This window comes from Brachypodium distachyon, chromosome 1 (assembly GCF_000005505.3).
Source record: "Brachypodium distachyon strain Bd21 chromosome 1, Brachypodium_distachyon_v3.0, whole genome shotgun sequence".
In the NCBI taxonomy this organism is placed as follows: Eukaryota; Viridiplantae; Streptophyta; class Magnoliopsida; order Poales; family Poaceae; genus Brachypodium; species Brachypodium distachyon.
In genome coordinates this window covers 73,243,570-73,269,393 of record NC_016131.3, presented here as the reverse complement: position 1 = coordinate 73,269,393, position 25,824 = coordinate 73,243,570, and the positions used below count along the sequence as shown (strand labels likewise).

The following is a 25,824-nucleotide window of genomic DNA, read 5'->3' as shown; positions in this document are numbered from 1 at the left end:
TCTTTACGGACAGAAAGTGTCACTTCTCTGAGAATTGCCTCGTGATTGCGCTGTGAAACACCCGAGTTTTCGCACTTCTGACTGCTTTGTGTAGTATACGCGTTTGCAATCCCTGTTGCAATTTCTCGCGCATCACAAGGAAGGACCGACCTAGCTATCGAGCGAGTACCGAGACTGATAGAAACTGCCCGGATTTGTTGGATGTCAGTGTGTGTTTTTTTCTACTGAATGTTGGCCATGTTGGCCGTGACGTCTGATCCGAAGGTTCCGGGATAATAAGGTCAGGCTTCCGTTATGGGCCTAGAGGATGCGTACATACGACCAAGTCCGTTCTAATATCGAGCCGACCCATCCTTACTTCGAAAGTGCTGGGCTGTATTTCCAGTGAAACAAAAAAGGATACGGTTCTTATAGCCCATAATGTCAACGGGCCTATTAATAGAACCCACTAAATTAAAATGCACTGCCCGCGGCCCGTTCCATTGCCAGGAGCCGTGAGCCTGTGAAGTGTGAATCCCTCACCTCAAAAAACTAGGGCTGTCCATGTGATTACCGTCACAGCTCGCGTGCGTCTGACGAGGAAAGAGCTTTTGTTGATGTGATATCCAGAAATCATTTTGTATATCAAGTGACCTTGTAAAGTTAGAAGAATTTAGGTTCTTTGAATTTATCATGTTGTCGTGTTATTTTGACGAACACTGAACTGTACTTTTCATGCATGTGTCTCGAGGGTGCGCAGTTTCTTTTAATTCGGTCATAATGCTGTGAGCATATATAGTGAAACAAAACTTTTAGTACATATATAGTTAATAGTTACATGCTACACTCCATATATAGCACGATGCATAGCTATACCAAAATGTTAACCCTTCAGGTCGCGATTCGAATACCAGGTGGGGGCATCGGGCGAAAATGTGCATGCACGCCACGTGACTGCAGAGTAGCGCTGCATCGTATTTTCCGCACGCCACGTGACTATTTTTTTCTGATCTTAAATTCTTATCCCATTTTATTTAAATATGGATGCATCTATTTTAAAAAATGTGAAGATACATGTAATATTTGACAACAATTTAGGATCGGAAGAAGTAGGTTTTAGCTAGCAGGGTTCAGGAAAGGGGTAGTTTTTGTAATGTGGAAAAAATGGCTAAACAAAACAAAGCTGACAGGAACACGTTGAAATCTGCGAGGTTCACTTTGTTCCGATTCCCTCTTAATTTGTTCTGTGAAAACCAACCTTGTCCCGCTTTCTCGTTCCAATCAGAATCACGAGCACCCACCCGGGCGCCCCGGTGTGCTCGATCGATCTGAATCTCGGTATGTGTGGTGTATGTGCCCTTTTCTCGACATGCTGCACGTCGGCACCGACGCGAATAAAAACCTACTTTTCTTTCTTTTGAACTTTGCATGCTCGATGGTGGCACGCTTTCGCCTCTGAAACTGTCGACAGTCTGATATGATCTGTGCACGCACATACAGTAATCCCTCACAACCAAGAAAAAGGATCTCACCGGACGTTTCCGCAGCAACTGACGAGATCACGAGAAGCGGCCAAGCTAGCAGTAGTAACAGGCGAGCACTAGCTTAGCAGTAACATGTACAGTAGCTAACAAAAGATATGCTCTTGAACCAGGGTACCACGTGGACTCTGTTCACCAGCGCACGTACGCTTTGCTCTCTAGCTTCTGGTGGAATTCTCACGCACCGTTCTGTGCATTGGCCACTATATAAGCAGGTCCCGGCCTTCTCTGCTCACTCACTCACTCACTCACTCGCACACAACTCCTTTCAAGAACACCTTGTTACGGAACACAAGTAATAGTAGTGATCCAATTAATGGAGGTTTCCCGCAAGCTCCTCCCGGCCGCGCTCCTCCTCGCGCTGCTGCTCCTCGCGGCCACAGGCATGTAACTAAATCACCTCCGTGTCCTCCTCGACGTATACCCGAGTAAATCTGGTTCTGATCTGACGATAGATGCACCGTTTTTGCTCTTGTGCAGATGGGGATCAGATGATGGTGGCTGAGGCCCGGACGTGCGAGTCCCGGAGCCACAGGTTCAGGGGCCCCTGCATGCGCGCGTCCAACTGCCGCAACGTGTGCAAGACCGAGGGCTTCCAGGACGGCAAGTGCCGCGGCTTCCGCCGCCGCTGCTTCTGCGTCTCCCAGTGCCACCATTGACCTGAAGATCAACGCCATCGTGGATCCGGCTCCTGGCCTCCAGCCAGCCAGCCAAGCCGGCCACCACCCTCTTTCAATTCCAGTGGCTCCGTGCATGCATGGCTAGCTTTGCACTTTGTCACTTGTTTGCTTAATTTGTGTGTCGTCGTCGTACGTCGTGTCCCCGTGAATAAACAAACTGGAGCCTGCAGCCTTGGCAGATCCTTCATCCTTGTAGTGTTTAATTAAGGGGTTTAATTAATCCAGTCCTTTCTTATGTCTCCGCACCGTTTTGCTTTGTCCGATGTTTAGGGTTCGTCGTGTCGGTATGATGGTACTGTAAATTTAAGGTTTGCGCCACTCACAAGATTTTGGTTTACTGCTATCGAAGAGATTCCACGCACATGATTCTCAGTTTCTTTCTTTTTCGTCAGTTTCTTTATTTTTCGCCTTTGTTTCTGCTAAGTAATTAGATAATTTCGATGAATATTTAATAAAAAACAGGGTGTAAAATATGTAGCATATTATATCATGCCAACTAGACAAATTAAATAGCAACGCACAGCAATAAAATTCATCTAATTTCACGGCGGCATGAATAACAGAACTACTAATCAAAATCAACAAGAAAGAGCAGATTACGTACGGTGTTTGTTTGTTGAAGTCGGTGACGAGTCCGGTGGCGTCGATGTTCACGTCGGCAGCAGCAGCCTTGACTACCTCCTGAGCAGCGGCCATTGCCTGCCTGCTTGCGCCTGTGCAGCAGCAATTGCCTGGGCTTGGAGCTGGACAGCCTGCTGCTGTGCTTGGAGTTGTGCAGCCTGCTATTGCTGAGCTAGAGCGGCAGCCTGAGCCGCGGGATCTCCGAGGTCGTCGGCCATTGGTGATGATGATGGCGACGAAACAGGGACGTGAAGAAGCGAGCTGTCGCGTGAGAACGCTCCCCAAAAACCTTATCGACCGTCTCCCGGGCTGGATCTCGAAGGTCGGCGATCTGTGCACGCAGTCGACGGGATGGAGTAGCAGTCGGCGGCGAACAACGAGATTGGATCGTAGGCGTGACGGTTAGGGTTGTGGTGTGTATTTTTCCCGAAGGCCACGGTCGTCTTATTATATAGGCACACATGCGGACTTCGGTTCGGTTTAGGAAACCAAAACCGACTCCGCAATTATCGGAATTTGTTACGCGTCCGTAACGGATTCCGACTGCCAAAAAGATAAGCACGACCCGGCTCGACCTCGATCCACGAAACGCGGCGCGGTACGTCGGGACGAGGCGAGCGGAGGAGGAGGAGCGCGCGGATTTTCCTTGCTCACTTGTTCAAGAAGTGAGAATCAACATATCTTATATATTGGTTCAACTCCCCCTAAATTAGTAAGGTGTGACTATTCTCACTTTTTCATCCCACTACGTGAATGGATTTTGAGATTTTTCAGAAATTAATTTCAGACCGAGCGTTGACGCTGACCCAAAATTCCAATAGTTTCCGGCTACTCGCGTATCATACGTGATTGATCTACGCATGCAGCATGGTCGCTCACACGCGCGATCACCTGAACCCGCGAGAGGTTTGCATGTCTGCCACGAAATCGATGTGACTGCAGAGCCAATCGACACGAGGCGCAGCATGCAATCTTATCATCTCAACGCGTGTGCCGAGCTGCTTTTGTCGTCTTTGTGAAAAGAGCAAAAAAACGTCCTAAGGTGCTTCGTGTGTTGGCATCCGAAGGGAGCACCGATCGGAACGTCTCGTATCTATCTGACTACCGCGAAGCAAAACGGAAGCGATTTAATTCCTTCGGGTCGATCGACCTCTCTCGATTAATTCCGTATCACGCCAGCTCTCCGGAGTCCGGAGTTAAACCTGGCCGAAACGGCGTTATAGAAGACAATAGATAGACTAGAAAAGTCTAGAAGGATCAGCTTTGGCTCAAAAACCATTCTCAACAAAATTGCAAAGGGGTCAAGAGAAAATAAATAAACGCAGCTGGCTCAATAATTCAATCACAGCTGGGGTTTTAGTTATATCATGAGCATCTTCTCAAGAAAAAAATCATGAGCAGAGTCAGTCAAGAGAACTGCTACACAATACGACGGAATTCGTCTGACGAACTCGTACGATAAGTCACAAGACTCACATCTGCACCAACTCGTATGATAAGACTCACATCTGCACCGAGTTAGAACATTGATAAGACTCACATCTGCACCGAGTTAGAACATGAGGCCACAACATTGTAAACCGTACCTGTGTGTAGTCGTACGAGTCAGAACATGGGGCAACCGTGTGTAGTATATGAAAATCGTGGATTCACAACATTGTAAACCGTGACTTCGTGTAGTGTATGAAAATCGTACTCGTATGCAAGGCAATTCCGGACAGTCAATTCGAATGATGTTGCTCGTACAAAAATTACTGATAAACTGTACTCGGGTCACATGAGAGGCCCGAAGAAATTTAAAAACGACGCCAAATGGACCTGGCTGTATAACCTCAAGGGCCAAAATTTAATTTTCAAGACTTGGCAGGGGCCGCGCGAACGCGTACCCCCTCTACCACAAATTATGACGTCCACTCTCCCACTTGGGGAGATGGTAGACCAACGCCCTCACCCAGTGCAATGTGAGCCATTGATCTAGGCCACGGCCCTTCATGATCGGCCGTCGACCCCGTCCAGGTAAGTATGTGGCAAGGTTGCCCAAGGCGCTTATTATATAGCAGTCTCTCCCGCCCCGACCTCCTCCATCTGCCGAGGTGGTACTAAACGAGAACGTCCTCCTCTACTCTGTCTGGTGCAGCCGTGGGGTGCGTGGGTCGCACCGTGGACCTATTTCTCGTGGGCTTTCTACCACAAGTGGGCCTCTTTTTGGGGCTTTTGGACCAGAAGAATATTCCTCCAGATCAGCATTGGCACAAGCCCGAGATGCCATCGTGAACGTAGAGCGTGAACGTGAACTCAGTCTACAGACCAGCGCCTCACGCCGCTCGGCACCCACCGATGTAAGGGACCCACTGACAGGTTTCACCGTGGACCTGTTCCACGTCTCCGTCTCCGACTCTCCGTCGCCCATCGTCTTCTCCAAGCCCCTCTACCCTTTCCTCATCGCATCTGTGTGTGCTCCCAAAGCCGCCGCATACAAATACCCACCACAAAGGAAAGGAAACATTCAAAGACCAAACCCTAAAACCTCGCGCCTCCGCCGTCTGTCTCGTCGCCCCCAGCTGCCTTCCATGGCGGCCGTACAACGCCTACTCCGCGCCGCGTCGTCCGGTGGTTCGGCGGCGGCGGCGAGGAGGCGCATGACGTCGCTGGCGCCCGAGCAGACGCCGTCCTCGGCTGCTGCGGCGGCGGCTTTCCCGTTCGCGGGGGCGGAGAGGAAGCGGCGGCCGGCAGAGGAGAGGAACGTGCAGTGGGTGTTCCTGGGGTGCCCCGGCGTGGGCAAGGGGACCTACGCGAGCCGCCTGTCCCGCCTCCTCGGCGTGCCCCACATCGCCACCGGCGACCTCGTCCGCGTCGAGCTCGCCTCCACCGGGCCGCTTGCTGAGCAGGTGAGGGCTTACCCTCTTCCGCCTTTGCTGAGCCCAGATCCGGTCGTTGTACGTGTGGTCGCTGATCTGGATTTGGTTCGAGCGGATCAGCCATGAGCTGGATCTCTGAATTGGAATTCGCGGTTTGTTCCATCTAGCGTGTGTAGATCAGAGACACAGATCATTAAGATGTGTAATTGTAGGCGTAGCCTTACTCTTAAGTGATACGGGAAGGATTTTCGCCCAGAAGTAGGGGAAATGGTGTTTGGATGTCCATTTCATCATTTGAGTGGTTGTATGTAGATCCGGAGGTAAATGTTTTGGTTTTAGCTGAAAATTGACGTGATGTGTGAAATTAGCCATCAGGATCTACTTGGTGTCTGCTTGATCATCAGTTGGCCAGGATATACCATTTTGAATTCAGCGTGATAATGCGATCCATTCGCTTTGCCTGTAGCCTTGGTATCATTATTTACTGAAAAATTTCGGATTTGGGGGTATCTTCCTGTGAAATACAGGTATAGATTGACACTGAAAATGCCAAGCTGCAGTGTTAATATTGAATTCATGGGCAACCTCCACAAGCATGGTTTTGATGTAAAAAGTTTGGGGTTAGATCTTCGTTGTTATATAGACCTTCATAATTATATACTCCCTCCGTCCCAAAATAAGTGACGTGGATTTGCATAGATTCTTATACAAATTCACGTCACTTATTTTGGGACGGAGGGAGTATTAAATTCCAAATTGCTGCTTTGGAGGGTTTTTCCAGGGAATGATTTATGCCAAATGTAAACATTGCTCATGGATATTTTGTCCCAATTGGGAAAGTGGCTAGGCTATTCACTAAAACTTCTCCTAACTCCCTATCATGGGTAGGACAGGAAGAGTACAGAGATACTTGTTTTCCTATACTTCCCCCAGAATCAGCATGCATATTTAATTGATTGGATCATGCTTGCATCTGCTATGACACCTCTATTTAGGGAATCCTTTTTGTTCTTTGTATCCTGACATGTGAATTGCACGATCGTGTTATATTACCTTTTCTCTTTATCTGATTATCATGTTATTTATTTTTCTTTTCCAGCTTGCTGAAATTGTTAATCAGGGAAAGCTGGTTTCTGATGAACTTATCATCAATCTTTTGTGTAAACGGCTTAAGAAAGGAGAAGAGAGGGGTGAATCAGGATTTATTCTTGATGGTTTTCCACGTACTGTAAAGCAAGCGGTGAGGATTTCGCATTTCATGAGCCATTCCTGCTTTGCTTATTCTATCTGGTAATAGCTCAGATGCTCTAATTTTGATCTATCTCAGATGCTCTAATTTTTACTGTCTGTGGACCTGTGGTCACACAGTTATTAGTGCAATACAGCATGATTCAAATAGTAAATGTATTTTCTGCCTCCATGGTGGTACTATTTATAAGATTGTATACCTAGAGGCACGATTGCATACCTAGAGGTACTATTCAAATAGTTATTTCTACTTAGCTTGCTGAAACACAATGTTTTGTTTACTGTACTGTCTGCTTCTGTGAAAGTAAACAATTTCTACTTAGTGAACATTAGTTCTAGTTGGTTAAATTGCTTGCAAACGTTTTTCCTTTCAATTAACTGGCCACACAGATCAAAGTGCTGCCATCATACTCTTTGATAGTTCATTCACTTATTTATCATGGTGGTCCAAGATAATAATTTCTATCTACGCTCTGCCTTTCTAGGAAATCCTTGACGGAGTTACAGACATTGATATGGTGGTTAATCTAAAGCTGAGAGAAGATGTCATAGTACAAAAGTGCCTTGGTAGACGTATCTGTAGCCAATGTAATAAGAACTTCAATTTGGCCTGCATTGATGTGAAGGGCGAAAATGGGCTACCACCAATCTACATGTCACCATTGCTACCTCCTAACAACTGCATGTCGAAGCTTATTACTCGAGCTGATGACACTGAAGAGGTTGTGAGAAATCGGCTACGGATATACAATGACATGGTATGGCACTCTGACTCTGCATTTGACTCACTATAATTCCTTGTTGCCTTTGTGTTAGCCAGTGGTACCTGAAGGATATACATCCGCTGAGCAATTGGACAAGTTGAAACAGTAAATAAATTGCATTGTTTAATCACTAGCATTATTCTGCTTTACCTGCAGAGTCAACCTGTTGAGGAGTTCTACCAGAAACAGGGAAAGGTTTTGGAGTTTGATTTGCCTGGAGGAATACCTGAATCTTGGCCGAAGCTCCTCCATGTTCTAAATCTTGAGGACCAAGAAGAGATGAAGTTGGCCACAGCTTAAGCCGTCAGACCTTACATAGTCTTAAAGCATACCCTACATTTTTTCAATAATGGAAAAGGAGAAAACTTATTCCATAAATATGTGTGCGAAAGTAAGTTTTGACCGATAGTGAGCTATTTATTGCGCCGGTGTTTTGACGAGCTGGTGCTCTGTAACGATCTTATTGAAATTTTTTATGTTCATCAGCATTTCTGTACCCCTTTGTAGGGCATCAGGACACTATGTAGCGTTTATTCAAGTCGAGTACTGCTTGACTACTGCTAGATAATTCGTTTGTACTTTTTTAACAGCATTTTTTTGCCACATGAGCGATGGTGCTACGGAAGCATCATGCATTAGATCCTGTTCTGATTTGCCAGATCTCGTATCATGTTTCTCAGCAACTTTTTCTTTGTCTGGTTGTGTATAGTGTGTGGGAACTTTCTGTCACATCCTCGTGTGGTAAACGGAACCACTGGGCGCAGTGCGTGGGTGGGGATGTGCCGCTTTCCAACCCACGACGCCAACCGGTCCACAGCAGCCCAGCGGGGGCGTGGCGGCACATACATCACCTTCGCGGCCGGGGCAGCACATGCATTTCCCAGTTCAATGATGAATACGATTTGAACAGAGCTCCTTTTTATTTTGCGGGTGATTTGAACAGAGTTCCAATGAACCGCAGGAGGCATCGAACTCCCAGCTGAAATTATCAGCACACATGTGGTAGTTCGGGAAATTGAGAAGGACAGGATCATCACTTACAACTCACATTAAAAAAAACTTGGCAAGTTATAGCTATCATACATCACCGAGTAAAAAAAATATACGACAAAAATTTGATCCATGGAAAATATAAATCCCCCAGTTCAAATTCTTCAAAAAGCAGTAATGGATTACACGAAAGATCATGGGGACAGTACAATATTTACTTTAGTTATAGAAAAAAGATCACATCTAAACCAGTACAGAGCATACAATGCTAAAGATGCCCCCAGTTCCTTGCACAACATGATGGATGACAGATGAGAGCTACCAACTTTGGCATTTGTATATTGTGCAAAAGAAACAGGACCTGCTCATCATGAGTACATGTCGTCACTATAAACAAAAAAAAAAGGCAATCTCAGGATACTTTACAAACACAGACGAAATGTCCACTTTGTACGTGTGGGATAAACAGGAAAAATGCACACGGGGAACAGAAGAACAAGCCAATGAAAAAATGATCCGTTGTGCTGTAGTTTCCTCGAAGAATCTGAGCCTTGTTTTGAGAAATGAAAACTTGTCAGAGACAAATCTTTGTAATACCACACATACATATCAGAATTTGGGTGGCGATCGGCCTCCTGATGCTTTAAAGGGTCCGGTCGAACCAAATGGATCGGCCTCATCAAAAGAATCAAACCGGCCAAAATTTCTTGAGCTATTGGATGAATCAAATCCTGCTACATTCTCGCCCTTGGAGCTGCTCATGGAATCAAACCTGGAGAAGCGAGTCTCCTGAGGGACGACACTGTCTTGGGATCTGAAGGAATCAAACCTTCCAAAGTTATAAGAGGAGCTATCATCACGACTTTCACCGAATTTTGGTGAGAAGCCAGACGTGTATGCAGGGGAACTTGGAACAGAATCATCAAAGAATGTGCTTTTCTTTCCATAGACACTAGCACCGCTTGGAGAGCCCACTCTAACAGGATTTCCACCAAAGTCATCTGACCCAAAGAAAGAGTTATGTGTGCTGCTTCCATGATGGTCAGTCTCCTGTATCAAGGCAATTCATTAGAAACAGATAAGGAGTCGACATGTCCAAATGTACCAGAACTGGAAATAAGCAGCTGCAAAAGCTTACAGTATTCATTGCATTAGATCCCCAAACAGATTCAGTATCTTGGTCGTCAAAGTTCCATGAAGTTTCATCGGCATAATTGTCACCAAAAACAGACTCAGAACCACCATGATCACTGTTGCAAAACAATGGTTAATGCCACTCACACAACACTCAGAACTTATAATTCCATGCTCAGACACCATATTATGTATGCTTTACATTGAACATTAGTTGCAATATTTTCAGAGAATATGCAGCACATAAACGTATAGACCAGGAAGTAAGAACGATGATGATCATCTTAAGTACTCCCTCCATTTCACAAAGAATGGCGCCCACGCTTTTCGAGGTCGAACTTTGACCAATGATTAGAATAATTGTATGTAGATTATCTGTTACAAATTTTATATCGTTGGAAAGGTTTTTGAAATACGAATCCAATGATATAATTTTTGTAACACATAAGCCTCAAATCATTAGTCTAATTGTCGGTCAAAGCAAAATCTTGAAATGCGTGCGTGCCATTCTTTGTGAAATGGAGGGAGTAGTAAAAAGGCGAGGGAATAGCTCTCCCCAGTGGCAACTACATAAATCTACTATGTAAAACCAAAAAAGTTACCAAAAAACATCCGGATCATAAGAACTTAGACTGTTGAGAAGTAAACAGATATATTTTGGTGGCTACGGTTGCTGAAGATTATGAGGTACTACTAGTAGACCATGTCTAAAAAACTAAACCTCCGCTACATCAATTGGATTTCATTCATTGCTCAAAGAAAGGCTCATAATTAGAAAAGGACATGAGTTACACACCAAAGAAACAAACACACATACATTATATAGTACATCAAGCAAATAAGGAATCAGAATATAGCTCATTATGTTCAAGGAGACTATGCCTGATATATCTCAGTTCTAGAGACCATACAAGTAGGGAGTTCAACATTGAGAATAAAGATTATACATGAACAAAAAGGTGAAAACAAGCACCTGTATGTTCCTTTTTTGCTGGGAGACGAGTCATGCATCCCATAATGGGAAGACTTAAATGGACTTCCAGAGGCACTTCTTCCAGCACTGCCAGGACTCCTTACAGATTCGTCACCAAAATCATACCCTAATTCGCTCTCAGGCACTTGATCACCAGCTCTGTAATGTCTCACATCCTTGATGTGACCATTAGACATCTCGTCCATAGAGACACCATCATCCCAGAGAGATGATGATTTTGCATTTTCAGCAGATGCTGGGTTTTCAACAATCGTACCATTGTCCTTTACAAGACCAAACCCTGTCATGAAACATGGTGTAGTTAGGAATATAATAAGATTAACCAAAAACGGAGGAAGTAGGCGGGTAAGGTAAAACACGCCGAATCTGAACAAATAACAGCTTGTGTGATCAAGATTTATGTGTAGTTGCACACTAGTAACCGTGTAGCTAGAAAGGTTTGCTAGAAAATAAGCTCAGAGTTGCATGTAACATAATATATGAGGCAGTGGATGAAAAAGAACTACAGTACAAAACAGAATAAATAGTGGTAGCTCAATTTTATCTGCACAATTCACATTGAAAAATTTATTTGACACTAGAGAAAAAGATCAAGCTTAGAGATAGGCTTTGTTTATTTTCAGGACGAAACAATAATTGGTGTAAGCGACAAGTTTGAGAGAACGTAAACGCTAGATACTTTCCTATATCTTTCATGGAATAACTGGTGTAAGCACAAAGAAGTCTTTGATTAAAAATGGTTGGCGTGAGATGTGAACTCTGCCATATAAACAGACAATGACCAACTTCAAAAGGAAATAAAAGACCCAAGAAAGTATGTACATGTTCTACCTAGTACTGCTTTATGGTTTTCCGTGCCACGTGGGAGGAGGGATGAAAGGCCCAAGGAAGTATTGTACACGCTCTACTTATTACTGCTTTATGTTTTTTCTGTGCTAGATGGCGTCTCCCAATCGGTCCCACCAGTCAGAATACTCAAATGCCCCTGATCCCACAATTTATGGTTCCGCATAACTACCCCAATAGTTGTGGTTAAGTGAAATTTTTCCAAAGATTGTACTTTTATGAGACGTAAACCCCAATTGTTGTGATTCCTTGATATTTACTCTCTAATAATTTCAAAGTTCAAAACTATACTTCAAGTACGTCTAAGTAATAAAGTAAATGAGGATGGAATGAAAAGCATGTGACCTTCATCCTCAAATTTATCCCAGTCTTCATCCCACTCAATTGCTCCCTCTTGCTGCCCAGGTTCCCAACCTACCAAACAAGGGCACGAGTGGTAAAAAAATGAGTAATATATCTGAAGCTGAATAAAATAAGGACACACTTTGCTCTATAGATAATAAACATGCAAGATTCTAGCGAAGATAGAAAGTTGAGTACCAAAAGGAAGCTCAACTGACGCAGAGGGCTTGAAATGCAGTCCAAAGTGCTTGCACCGTTCGCTAAAAGCTTTCTCCATCTCCTCTAATTGATATTGGATTCGGTCAGCTCGTACCTAGGTATGTAGCGCAGTGCTAGTTAGAGAGACGCGGCATAAAACATACTGAAGATATGAACTTGAACATACCTGAAGCAAACCATCAACACTTCCACCTTGTACCATTTTAATTAATGCATCGTTGAGCTCCACTTTCCTTTCCTGAACAAAATTATTAAGAACAGACAGTTGGAATGAAGATGAGACCATCAAAATATCAAATCACGGCAAGAAACGCCAAATGACATTTTTGTAAGATCTAGTGCTGGAAACCTGAACATCACGAAATGCAGCTTCCTCAACTGCCAGTTTGGAAGCTAACTCTGCCACTTGCTTGTACTTCTCTTCATATTTTTTAGATAATGATTCCACCTGAATTAAATTAAACAATGTCCATCATTTTGCAAAGAACCCACAACAGAAGGTAGTTCAAAATGGATTTTGCATTCCTTCAACTGTTTGCCACTAGAAAAATAACTCTGAGGGAAGAACTACTTTATGCCGGCATACAACATACTCCTGTACATGATAGCAGCATTAAGCAGTGTTCTGTACCTCACGTTTATCAGAAGACGCCCTTTCTGTGATCTCATTCAGTCTATTGTCACACCGACTTTTATACAGGACCTTTGACAAAAGAAATTAAGGAATTAACAAACGATCACCAAAACACGTAATTATATCAATATTTGCAACACAAAGAAGTTCTCTAAATGTAAGACTGCCAAGGCTCAAGTGCATACGAGTCAAAATTTGTTTTCTGAGACAATAATTGTACACATATGAAAAGTAATAACAACACAAGCGTGCTTACAAGATCTTGCATTTTTGTGCGGTAGTACTCTAGTTTCTCTCTGGAATCTAGAATCTGCTTCTCCACCTCAACCTTCAAAATGCAAAAGTGATTAGACAAACTGTTTCAGAATTCAAAAAATGGAAAAGATGAAATAGATTAAGCAGCTTATTTTTAGGTAAACAGATTAGATCAAGAAGCTATTACAACTACAGGGCACAAAAATCTAGGAAGAGGTTGTTAATGCACTTCCTATAAATTTAATGCACGTCATTCAGCTGTATACTTGCATAAATCAATGAATAATAAAAGCAGATCAAATTATTCTAAATGTACATCAACTGGTGCTGAACAGTGAACACCATAAACCCAGACTGGTAAATGATCAGCACAGACAATCAGATTTAAGGAAGGAGTACAATACCTTCTTAGGAGCATCAGCTACCTCGTGTGCAGCTGAGTTTACCCCACTTCTGTGGTCTCTGCTTCCTTGAGCTGCTGCGTGATTATCCATACCAGGCATGTGCGGTCTTGGTTGCCCTGATCTTGTGGCCCCATCAGTCTGTGAATGCAAATGCGACGGCAAGGGTGGCCGTACACCACTAGTAGGCAACCCAGGTGCCCCAGGGCCCCTATGCGGTAATCCTAGCCAACCATAAAATGTGGTATGAATACATGCCAAGAAAGATAAACACAGGATACCATGATGCAACTTCTCTACAGGTATACCATGTAACTGAGATCTGGCAGCCAGTACAACTAACCTTGATTCTGTTGCCACGATGGGGCATTGTATGCGGTTGAAGGCAAGCCTGTTGCTCGTAACAGGGTTTCATCATATTTAAGAGAGTCAGGGAGCGCTGGAGGCAGAGGAGTTCCAGCTCGATGCCTCTCCATTAAATAAAGAGCAATGCAAAACTCTCTCAGAGAAAGCATGCCGTCATTATCTTGGTCGGATAAGTCCCACACTTGCTTCAGTACATCTGCAAAATGCAAAAGAACAACACTTGCATTAGCCATTGGCAATGGTATTTCATTCCAAGAGGATATATTTGGCACATAATAGGAAACAATCACAGAAACAGAAACAATGTAACATTAGCATTAGGGAAAAGGATGACAGAAATCAGTGTTAAATAAGGAGCTCGACTAATAACCATTAGTTGGTGATGGGAACGCACCTCTTGGAAGTCTCCAACTGAGGAACAGAGTGCGAGCTTCTGTGCCAGTTATTTTGCCATCTCGGTCCCTATCCACGTCTCCAAAAACTTTAGTGTACTTCTGGATGTCAGATTGATTAACTTTTGGCCATTGAGAAGTAGAATTTGAAACCCCAGCAGAGACACCTGGTACTTGAACACTCGGCTTTGTGGTAGGCTGTGTCTGTTGAGGTTGGCTGCCACCATAACTCGCTGTTGGAGTACCTTGAAGAGAACCAAACTGTGTCAAATTAGCCAGGTTCTGGGAGCCAGTTGGTGTGGACATAAAACTGGATGAGTTGGGCATCATGCTTGTCGGAGGTGCAGGTGTGGGTATACTCGGCTTTGTCTGAGAAAGAGCAGAGAAGATGTCAGGGCTTGTTCCCGAGCCACTCGCAGGGCCATTTCCAGATAGCACCAAAGCTCTAGAATCTTGAGGCAATACAGCACTGTTGCTCTGTGGAGGCAACGGCGAAGTAGACAGTGGTTGTGCCTGCAGTCCAGGAGCCATGCCCATTGTGCTAAATCCACCTGATGTTGCCTGTGAAGGAACAGCTGCTCCTGGAGAAGGTTGTGAGATGCCTCCAACTGAACCAACATTACCTCCTTGCCAACCAATTGATCCTCCCATGCTGCCTCCACCCAGCGGACTTTGATTCATTCCAGTTGCTTGAAGTGATGTTGGGAGAGCTCCCACCTGCGGTGGCCTCATGAAACCAGTACTTGAAGGGGGCAGCTGTTGATTAAAGCCCATGTTAGGAGACTGTGATTGAGGAGCCCTCGGCCCTGTAAACTGAGTTGGCGGCATAGCGCCGCCGTGGCTTGCAGCCGGCATCATCGAATTGATGCCTTGGGGTCTTGGAACAGCTCCAGCATTCACCTGCGGTGCACCGCCAAATTGAGTGGAAGTCGGCATCATACCACTTCCCTGGGGCCTAGGAGCAGCAGCGGAATTCATCTGTGCAGCTCCGACCGGAGCCGGACCAGGTGCCATCGCAGCATTACCTTGGGGCCTAGGAGTCGCGGCGGGATTCATCTGCTGCGCGGCTCCAACCTGCCCCGGGGCGGGTGTCATCGCAGCGTTACCTTGGGGCCTAGGAGCACCCGCCTCGCCCACCTGTGGAGGGGATGGCCCCATGGCTATCTTCGGAGGTGGAATTCTCGCAGCGGCAGGGCCATACAGCGCAGACTGGACTATGTCGGGCGTAAGCTGGCGCCCGCTCTGCGCCACGGTGACGAGGCGCAGCGCGTTGAAGAACTCCGGCCGGCCGAGGAAGCCGGTTTTGTTCTGATCGGCGTGCATCCATACCTACAACGCACAAGGTTCGGACCAATAACCCTTTAGCTCTTTCGAATTGGCTGCGCGAAAGATCAACTTACGGAGATCACACCTAAAACTAAAATTCGGTCGCTCGAATCGAAGAATGTCCATTGGGGGGAGCGAATTGGAGAGTAGGGGAGGGGTTTAGGGCTAACCTGGGCGAGGACTTGCTGCGGCAAGCTGGCGCCCTGGAAGAAGGCGACGGCCTCCTGGCCGCTGATGCGGCCGTCCTGGTTCGCATCCGCGCGGCGGAAGTAGGCCTCGAAGGCCTCCGTCCCCGACATCGCCGGGATCCGGGCCGGAGACCGCGCGGGTGGGGCTGCGGCGGCGCGGATCTGCTGCCGCGAGCTGTGGGAGATCTCGGGGGGAGCGTGTCGCGGGGCGGGCTGCAGGAGCACGAACCTCTCTTGTGTGTCTGCGAGGGCAGTGGTTGGGGTCCTTCGGGTTTCCGTCGGGATGGTGAGCTGCGGCTGCTATGCAATCTTTGCTACGGCCCCCTCCTACGGTACAACCGTATAAGTACTACTGAGTACCGAGTAATATTTGGTCAAACAAAAAAAGAGCACGGACTAACAAGGATGTCTTAAATTTAATTAAATTTGAATGCATTTATACACTAAGTCATGCCTAAATATATTCAAATTTTGACAAACTTTAGACATCTTTTGTTGGACGGGGGGAGTACTGTACTTAGTTTATCACAACACTACTGTATGTACTCCCTCCGTCCCATATTAAGTGACATTTTTTTCTTTTTGAAACGAAAACACCTGGATATATTAAGAATCAATCACCTTCGTACAAGCGTGAGTCTAAGACAAGAGAGTGTAACACACAGGGGTACATCATAGCCTAACAAGAGGTCTGACTGGACAGTGCGGCCTAATTTCGCAAGTTCATGTGCCACGCCATTGCGGGCCCTACCGACGTTGTGAAACGTCACTGAGGCGAAGTGTCCTGCAAGCTTTTTGATGTCGCCGATGATTCCTGCTATCTGATCGATTAAGAGCCTTCATGCACAAACCAGACACAAGGTTGGCACAATCAGATTCGACCTCCGGTTTCCTTCCTGGGTCGATATGAGTAGCAAGCAATCCCTTTAAGCAAGCAAGGCTTTCGGCCACTAGTGCAGAAGAAACTCTGCCCAGATTACCCCACGCAGCCACAACACATTTCCCAAGTTGTCTCTTAACACTGCTCCCCAGGTAGCATCTTGAGTCTGTGGGTCAAAACCCGCATCGGTGTTCAGTTTGAGCCAGCCAGGGGGTGGTCGGCTCCAATTGCTAGTGCAGGGAGTGGCAGTGGCCACCGGCTTGGGTGGGCTGCAGAGCATCGGAGCTTTCCCTTTGCTATCAATGTTGCGTTGCAAATCTCTTACACCCTCCAAAGTATCTACCAAATTCTTTAGGAAAACCACTGAGTCACCAACAGTAGCTTTTCCTTGTCCGAAGATGATATCGTTGCGGAGGTGCCAAGCTCGCCACCACAAAAGCATCGTTTTTTGCCTCACTCCAGCATCCATCTTGTCCAGGCAAATCAAGAACCAGTCTGGCCCATTATTGGGCATTTGGGCGTCCGGCATTAGGGGTCAGATTCTTCTCATCTCATGTCTAAGAGCTAGTGCCTTGGTGCATGTCATAACCGCATGATAACAGGTTTCATCTTCACGGCCACAAATACTACAGGTGGGAAGTGTTTTTTTCAAGCGTTTGCTTCTAGCTTGCTGCACTGCTAAGGAGTTCGTTGCTAGCTTCCAGCAGAAGATTTTCACTTTTGGAGGCACATTGGTCTGCCAGATGCATCGCCACAGCCTTCGTTCGCCATTAGGTAATGCACTCGAGGAGTTGTTGCCAAGATTAATCTTGTCAGTCAGGGCAAGTCTGTAGGCGCTTTTGACAGTGGAAATGCTCGATTTTTCTGGGAACCACGCCACAAAATCTTCGCCATCATGCTGGGGAATTCTTATTTTCAACACTTCCTTAGCGTCATGTGGCATAAAGGAATCTGTAACCTTCTGTACGTCCCAGGTCTTAGTGTTAACATTTATCAGATCTTCCACTTTCCTAATCCATGAGCCTCTCAGGTTGGCGGATATTTTCATATTTCCCTGGGGAAGCCAGCTGTCACGCCAGACTCTGATTTTCTTTCCATCATGGACACGCCATATGACTCCTCTCTTAAGTAGGTCCAGCCCGTGCATGATCCCTTGCCAACCAGGCGATGTGTTCTTGATGAAGGATGTGTTAGTTAGCTCACCATGGGGGTAGTACTTTGCTTTCAGCAACCTAGCACAGAGGCTCTCAGGCTTTGTTAACAAGCGCCAAGCCTGTCTGGCCAGTAAAGCTTGGTTGAAGGCTTGCAAGTCTCTAAAACCAACACCTCCAAATTTTTTGGGTCTAATAACCTTTTCCCAAGCCAGCCAGTGAATCCTACGTTTATTTTCCTCATCTCCCCACCAAAAGTTCCTTGTGATCTGAGCAAGCTCTTCACAAAGGACAGCTGAAAATCTGAAGACACTCATGGTATAGTTTGGGATAGCCTGCACCACAGATTTTATTATTACCTCTTTACCTCCACTTGACAGGTACTTCTCGGACCAGTCAGACAGTCTTTTTGAGATTTTTTCTTTGACAGATTGAAATTTACCATTCTTCATTCGACCCTCGGGAATTGGAAGCCCTAAATATTTTTCCTCAAATCCAACTGAGGTAACGTTAAGGGTTGCAGCCACTAAATCCCCTTCTACTTGAGTGCATTTTTTCCCAAGGAGGAGGGAGCATTTCTCAGAACTCGGCAGCTGCCCAGTGCCTTTTTGATAAGTTTGAAGCAGGTCCTTTACCACTTCAGCCTGTTGTCGATTTTCTTGAAAAAATAGGAGGCTATCATCAGCGAATAATAGGTGCGAGATCCCCGGGTAGAGCTTTCCGATTTTTAGATCATGCAGTGTTCCGGCCTCAGTATACTGCCGTATCAGAAGAGATAGTCCCTCCACAACGAACAGGAAGAGGAAGGGCGACAGGGGGTCGCCTTGCCTTAGGCCACGTGTTGGCTCAAACTTGTCCAGGATATTTCCATTGAATTTGACCGAATATTTAACCGAACGGACACAAGTCATAACCCAACTTATCCACTGTTCAGCGAAACCAAAACACCTCAGAGCACCTTCCAGGAAGTCCCAATCCACCCTATCATACGCTTTTGCCAAGTCGAGTTTATAAGCACAAAGTTTACCTCTCTGATCTTTACTGTGTTTTATTGCGTGGATGCATTCGAAAGCAATGAGTGCATTGTCAGTTATCAATCTTCCAGGTACAAAGGCACTCTGTGTCTCCGAAATCAGATCATCCAAAATAGTTGTCAGCCTATTGACCAAGCATTTTGCAATAATCTTGTAAATTACATTGCATAAGCTGATAGGATGAAAGTCTATGAGAAATTCTGGATTCTGCTTCTTTGGGATTAATACGATGATGGTATCATTTATACCGTCAGGCATGACACCCGTTGCGAAGAAGGTTTTAACACCACGGATTATGTCCTCTTTTACAATACTCCAATGTCTCTGGAAAAACCTAGCAGGAAAACCATTGCTGCCAGGAGCTTTCAAAGGTCCCATCTGGAACAGAATAGTGCCTATCTCTTCATAAGTAAGTTCAGCACATAGGGCTTGGTTATCTGCATCAGTTACCCCAAGTGGAATAGCCTGAAGAACACATTCAGGTTCCACATTTAAATCTTTTTTGTACAGCTCTTTGAAGAAATCAGTAGACATCTGTTTCAGGTCGTCAATTCTGTCAATAAGCACACCAGAATCGTTTTTCAATTTTTTAACCTGGTTTTTCCTTGCTCTCCACGTGGCCTTTCTATGGAAGAAACTTGTGTTTCTATCTCCTTCCTTCACCCAGTCCACTTTGGATCTTTGCCTCCAGTGGATTTCTTCCTTGTCAATTAATTCATCAATTTCTTTTCCTAATTTATGGGCTTCCTCTCTGCTGCGAGGATCATTCCTGTGATATATTTCAGCACGACGCTTCTTCTTTTCCTTTAGCTGCTTGTGAATAGACCCAATTGTTTTCCCACTCCAGGAATGTAGGGAATTCATAACTCCACTTAGGCTGCGGCTAATTTCCCCCAAGTCTCCATCAGTTCTGTTGCTCATCCAGCCTTTTTCAACTTCCCCATACAAAGCAGCTTCCCTCTCCAAGTGCGCTTCATACCTTTTAATCCTTCCTTTATGCTTTGAGCAAACGGGGTCTGGCTCCAGGGAAATTAGGATTGGATAGTGATCAGACACTGCACTGATTAGATAACTGACTTGGCAGGAGGGGTAAATTTGCGACCACTCAGGGTTTGCCACTGTCCGATCAAGTCGGACCCGTAAAATCTTACTATCCTTCTGCCTGTTGTCATATTCCATGGACATCCCACATAACCAAGGTCAAACAGGTTGCATTCTGATAGTGTTTCTCTGAAGTCTTGCATCTGTCTAGCGTTGCGCTGTGTGGCAGAGATATGCTCTTCCTACCACATAACTTCATGAAAGTCACCTGCCATGAGCCACGGCCTATTATACATAGGTTTTAAGCGTTTAATTAGTTCCCACATATTATGCCTAAGGTGTTTGCGAGGTTCCCCATAAACAAACGTGCATCTCCATGTTATTCCTTTTGGCAAATCGCCAATTATTACATCAATGAAACGATTTCCTAATTTCAAAAGACTAATTTGGACAGATTCATCCCAGAAAAGAGCCAAGCCGCCGCCTTTCCCTTTCTCTGTGTACGTGATTCTTCAGCCCGAACCTCCAGCGCAGGTTCACGACGTACTCCTGTCTTTGTCTTGTCTCAGAGAGGAAAATGATCTTCGGCTTGTGGGCGTTGACTAGGTTGGTCAGCTCACGAACTGTCTGAGGTTGCCCCAGCCCTCGGCAGTTCCAGCATAGGGTCTTCATGGCTGCTGACAGGCGCCATCCTTTGCACCTGTCAGGTGACCAGCGGCCTCGTGGCTGGTTGCCTCCTTGTCCACCTCACGCTCCTTGACAGCTTCGCTGGCCTGTCCTGTTCCTCCTTTGGCTTTCTTGCTGCGATCTTCATCGTCGACGATGTCAGGCTCCTTTTCTGCCCTCTTCCCAAGGATCTTGACTGCACTCTTGCTCTGCATCGTTGGCTTTGTCCTTCGACCTCCTTTCTTGCTATCCTTGGAGATGTACGTCTTCAGCAGACGTGCCTTTGGCTTTACCGGAGCAGCATCTACATTGCGGTCTTGTACAGCAGCAGCAGCATCAGAGAGCATCAGATGGTTCACCTTTCTTCCAAGTTACCTTCATGTTCGTGACTGCCTGGACCACCGTCCCGATCTCTGCATCAGTTGCTGTGACAGTGCGTTCTTCGTCGGACTCATCTTGTGTTGCCGCGACCCTCTCAGTTCCCTGCAGCAGGTGTCCGCTACTGTTCCTCTCTCCAGCATCAGCCGCCTCCTGTCTTCCCGACCCGAAGTTTAGCTGGCGGCGGATCTGAAGGGGTTCCGCTACCAGATAGAAGCTCCGGTGCTCGAAGTGCCTGTACGGAGACGCACGTTGCTGGATGTTGTATCTTGCTATCTTTTCTTCCTCCAGCCTCAAGCGGTCGCGTCCCCTGTGTCCAACCAAACCACAGAAGAAGCAAAAATATGGGACTCTTTCATATTTCACCTCGCACCAGGTTTCCCTCTTCTTCTCTTCTCCGTCAACCACCTGCTTGCCTTCGATCTTCACCCACCTCTACAGCGGCCTATAGATGTTGTGCTCCACCCGCACACGGAGGAAGTCTCCCCATGTGCGGCCTCTGTTGTCAGTCGTCACCATACGAACATGGCCCAATCGATTGCCAAGTTCTCTTCCCCACTGCTCATTCATCAAAGGCATAGGAACATCATAGATACGGGCCCAGATGGGGAAGGTGTCAATCAGTACCTCACTGACAGCAGCAGTCCCATCGTATGGAGTGACCAGCATGGCGTCGCCTCTGTGCAGCCACGGGCCACCAGCTAGAATGTGGCAGTAGTCCCCTTCCAGCTCGAGCTCGATGATGAAGCGGTTGCCGGTGAAGCTCTTGTGCATCATCCCCCCACGCAGCTGCCAGGCCCTGCTCATGGCATTGAAGAGGTAGGCGGTGTTGAAGACGTCGCAGGTGAGGTACTTCCCCACGATCACCCAGTGCGAGCTCATCTCCGCCTTGATTGTGTTGTAGTCGATCACGAAGGGCTCCTCATCGTATTCCAGACGCTCATTGAGCCTGGCACGATCCAGCCTTCCCGCTCCAGCGATGAGAGCCTCCACCCGGAGCTTGCTTCTCGGTGTTTCTTCCTCCATGTGAGCCTTCCCGGGCCGCTGGACAAACGGGGCAGAGTCCGCAGCCGTGCTGCCTTGAGCTTCAGCTTGGTGTTCGGGCACGACAGCACCAATGCTAGAGTGAGCCATAGTGAGATGTGTAGCGTGAGGGGATTGGTTGTTGGGGTCGTGCTTCTATTGCATGTATCTAGACACTTTTTAGTTATAGATGCATCCATATTTGGATAAATTTGAGTCACTTAATATGGGACGGAGGGAGTATTATCACTTATTAGATTTTTCAAATAATTGCCGTGTTATTTTTCGAATACGCTAGGTTTCACGACATGTATCAAATTTATCCTCAATATGATGCTTAGGGTGTTAGTTTGAACCCCAAATAGCCCAATCAAAGTTTTGACATGAGCAAAGCTACGACATGACAAAAAAAAGTTGGTTGTTTGTAGATGTTTGGATTGCCAAAAAAATTGCATTTTTTTTTTTGAAGAGGTGAGAGTCCCCAGCCTCTTGAAATTGGCAAAAAAAAAAATCTTCATTTTGTTTCCAATCAAAGTAGAGTACATGCTGCGTATACATTGCAAAGGTGGGACTTGACGAAAAGTTCGCGAGCTTAATGATCTCGACTCATTTAGCTCGTTGACTAACGAGCCGAGCAAACCAACCATTTTAGCTAGTTGATATAATGAGCTTTCGGTGACTAGTAAATACAGCTCATCCATGTATGCTTAAATGGCTAGACACAATCAAGTTAGTCTAGCTCATCTAAAGATCCATTTTTTATTCAATTTCTCATCTATCTCATTGAGTCCTCGCGAGACTAATACTAAGTCAAGGGAAAAAATGTCAGAATCTAGCATATTGTGTCTTAACGAGCACCCACAAAGACAACCGCGAGCTTAATGAGATATTACCGAGCCGATCACAAGTTTCAGCTTGTAAAAAACTTAACGAGTTTTATCATCATGAGTCTAACAAGCATGAGCTAACCCTTTGTACATAAACACGAGGTTAATGCACTGATTTAGAAAATAGCTTAATCGACTGCAACGCTCCTCTTTATGGCAACAAAACAACACTACCAAGAAAAACCAAAACATGCTACCAAATGGCGAATCATTTCAACGCCTATAGCTTGCATGCGTGTTGTCGAGAATAACAGGGCGCATCATGTATGAGTGGGCGAGCCAAAATCTCACCGCTAGTCCAAACATCAAACAGAACCCACGAGATGAGCATTTTTTAGTAAGGTTAGGTTTGACAATAATCCAAACAGACCTTTATATATCGCGTTCTTTTTTATAGTGTCATCTTCCTCGACACCAACACTAACTATAACTATATTGCATCGAAGTACTGTAAACATTCTACCGAAAGATGAATTTTCCCGTCTAGAGTCGAGAGAAAGAGGTCGCACGATACTCTTTACTGCAATCCCCACGCGACGTTGACAACCGGTTTTCCGGCCGAGGATGTTAATTTCGAGAAGTTGGTAAACCATGTAGAATTTGGTCTGAACTCACCCGATGAGCTAGCACGTAAACATAATACCAATCTCTTATTACAACAAACAAATACTCTTGCAAATATACAACTATATCGATGCATTGAAAATAACGACACCGCAGAATCCTTTCCTAACTTTCGCCTCTATTCATGATTTCCGCCCCGCGAAATTCGGCATGTACACAACATGGACAATTATTGTTATGAGCCACTTATTGTCGTGTATTTCGAATGCTATGAGTAAGTAGAATTCCTCCTTAAGCAGGATTCACATGACTGCGACATGCATGCCACTGCTACATGATGCTTGAAGTTGTATAGATGCAATGATGAAAAATCATAGTTTTATCCGTCCATACCACCATAACACTTACATGTCTACATTTTTCTCTGCTCAAAGTGAATATAGTGTATTTACATTTGCTGAACAAGAACAACTATAATTTAGTCTCATGAATAGCTATATATGTGTGTCGTTACATAGAAGTTTATTTGCTAAGCTTCATGAGAAATGTTAAATAATTCTGAAAATGTGATGTCCGCAAAAAATATCAAAAAAAGATATTTGGATGGTTCAGTTTGGTATCTGAATGGTGAACACTAGACAACCGGACTCTACAGTGGTTGTTTGTATAGTGGCTAAATTTTGACCTACAAACTTTTGATCATGACGACCTAGTTATTAATAGAATTGCACCATGATGATAGCTTCGTACCAACCACATGAACTATTGAACCATGTGTCTGTTGCATCCATGGCAAAGCAAAGAACCTACTGATTTCACGATGTCTCTCATTCGTAGCTACACAATTTAACTTCACGAGTCTCTCTATATTCAGCCTAAAGATAAGTTTCTTTGCTCCTATATATGACATTGCACCATGGGGTTCGGTAGGAACACTATTTTGTTTCTTAATATTATTTCACATATGGCCGAATGCATGTGTCGTGTATAGGAGACATTACATGTATATTGAATATTTTTGTGTTTATCACATTGGATTCATATGTCAAATTTCTGACATGTGCTTTTCGTATGTTAAATTTCTACATCGATTCGGAAGAAGGCCCAAAATTCAGAACGTCACCCTCCCAGCGGCGCCCTTTCCTTCGACGCTTACTTGTATAGATGTAAGCCTCCATTTGAGATACATGACCTTTATCAAAATTTGTACAACTTGTTAGTGAAATCTAAAGCATGTTCGCCTAAGTTTTTCCCTTAAAATGCACTAATTCCTAAAATTAAGAAATCTCCGTCCATACCACCATAACACTTACATGTCTGTATTTTACTATGCTCAAAGTGAATATAGTGTATTTACATTTGCTGAACAAGAACAACTATAATCTAGTCTCATGAATAACTATATATGTGTGTCGTTACATAGAAGATTATTTGCTAAGCTTCATGGGAAATGTTAGATAATTCTGAAAATGTGATGTCCGCAAAAAATATCAAAGAAGATATTTGGATGGTTCTAGTTTGATATTTGAATGTTGAACACTAGACAACCGGACTCTAGAGGGGTTGTTTGGATAGTGGATAAATTTTGCCTTACAGATTTTTGATCATGACCAAATAGTTCTTTTCTGTTTGGATGATTGTCAATTCTTTTGGCATGTCAAATGTTTACTTTGACACTAGTTTATTTTTGTAGCCAATATTTTGACCAATTCTTAGGCAAGCAAAATCAGGACAAAGAAAATAGGCTAGCCAACTTCCGGTAGGGCAAACTAGACTAAAACCAAACACACACTAGATTTCAGCCCGAAGTCCGATCTTGAAGCCTGGAATCACTAAGGCCGCTCCCAATGGTGGTCTCTTGACATCTTGGGCATTTTGCTTACATGTCATGCTAATTAATGAAGAAATAGAGGAAGACTGTTTCTTGTTGGAGATACTACTCTTGCACGTGGACATAGACAAAAACATCAATTCCTCCGATCACATGCATGCATACCTCCTTAATGCACCCTTGCTTATAGACAACAAATAAGATACAAGGCATTGTGGCATTTGTTTCTTAAGGCATCCAATGATGGTTGATATTAAATTTCTTCTCTTCTTCTTTTAATATTTTTTTTCTTATTAATTTCTTTTTCATGATGGATCCACATGTCATCTTCTTTTCTGTGTTCGTATCCGTGTAGTACCTGTTACTTCTTTAAACAACCAGTACTTAGTTGTGATATTCATCTCTCGTCCAGATTGATCATCACCTTATTGGAAACCGTGTGGTACCCCTTGTTGAAGATGTCCTTATGAACTATCACTAAGATGGCGTACTAAGAGATTATGCATCGCATAAAACTCTGCATTTTTTCTGGAGGACCTGTAAACTGGAACTGCGGTAGCAGTTAATATCTGTTTCTACACAGGAATTGAA

The 25,824-nt window shown here is 44.9% G+C and overlaps 3 protein-coding genes, 1 long non-coding RNA gene and 1 other non-coding gene across 5 annotated transcripts; 2 read left to right on the top strand and 3 right to left on the bottom strand.

Moving 5' to 3' along the window:
- The first annotated feature begins 1,748 nt into the window (after positions 1-1,748).
- Positions 1,749-2,561, top strand: LOC100831511 (defensin Ec-AMP-D1). The gene is made up of 2 exons (XM_003562094.4): positions 1,749-1,903; positions 2,001-2,561. Exons 1-2 carry the CDS (start codon positions 1,837-1,839, stop codon positions 2,177-2,179), a joined length of 246 nt encoding a protein of 81 aa, XP_003562142.1. The 5' UTR covers positions 1,749-1,836; the 3' UTR covers positions 2,180-2,561.
- A 1,550-nt stretch (positions 2,562-4,111) lies between these two features.
- On the bottom strand, positions 4,112-4,837 carry LOC112269905. The gene is made up of 2 exons (XR_002962158.1): positions 4,408-4,837; positions 4,112-4,329 (listed from the first exon to the last, which is right to left on the bottom strand). It is a non-coding gene; the product is annotated as an uncharacterized LOC112269905 (long non-coding RNA).
- Positions 4,685-4,845, bottom strand: LOC112270355. The gene has a single exon (XR_002962746.1). It is a non-coding gene; the product is annotated as a U1 spliceosomal RNA (small nuclear RNA).
- A 417-nt stretch (positions 4,846-5,262) lies between these two features.
- Positions 5,263-8,334, top strand: LOC100828429 (probable adenylate kinase 1, chloroplastic). The gene is made up of 4 exons (XM_003558851.4): positions 5,263-5,709; positions 6,779-6,919; positions 7,413-7,685; positions 7,848-8,334. Exons 1-4 carry the CDS (start codon positions 5,392-5,394, stop codon positions 7,989-7,991), a joined length of 876 nt encoding a protein of 291 aa, XP_003558899.1. The 5' UTR covers positions 5,263-5,391; the 3' UTR covers positions 7,992-8,334.
- Positions 8,335-8,823: 489 nt separating this feature from the next.
- LOC100827928 (epidermal growth factor receptor substrate 15) lies at positions 8,824-16,081 on the bottom strand. Its single transcript, XM_010230954.3, has 13 exons — positions 15,761-16,081; positions 14,267-15,593; positions 13,850-14,068; positions 13,510-13,730; positions 13,107-13,178; positions 12,848-12,919; positions 12,566-12,664; positions 12,383-12,454; positions 12,196-12,310; positions 12,001-12,069; positions 10,789-11,089; positions 9,820-9,931; positions 8,824-9,731 (listed from the first exon to the last, which is right to left on the bottom strand). The coding sequence occupies exons 1-13, from the start codon at positions 15,887-15,889 to the stop codon at positions 9,291-9,293; spliced, it is 3,249 nt and encodes a 1,082-aa protein (XP_010229256.1). The 5' UTR covers positions 15,890-16,081; the 3' UTR covers positions 8,824-9,290.
- Positions 16,082-25,824: the final 9,743 nt, after the last annotated feature.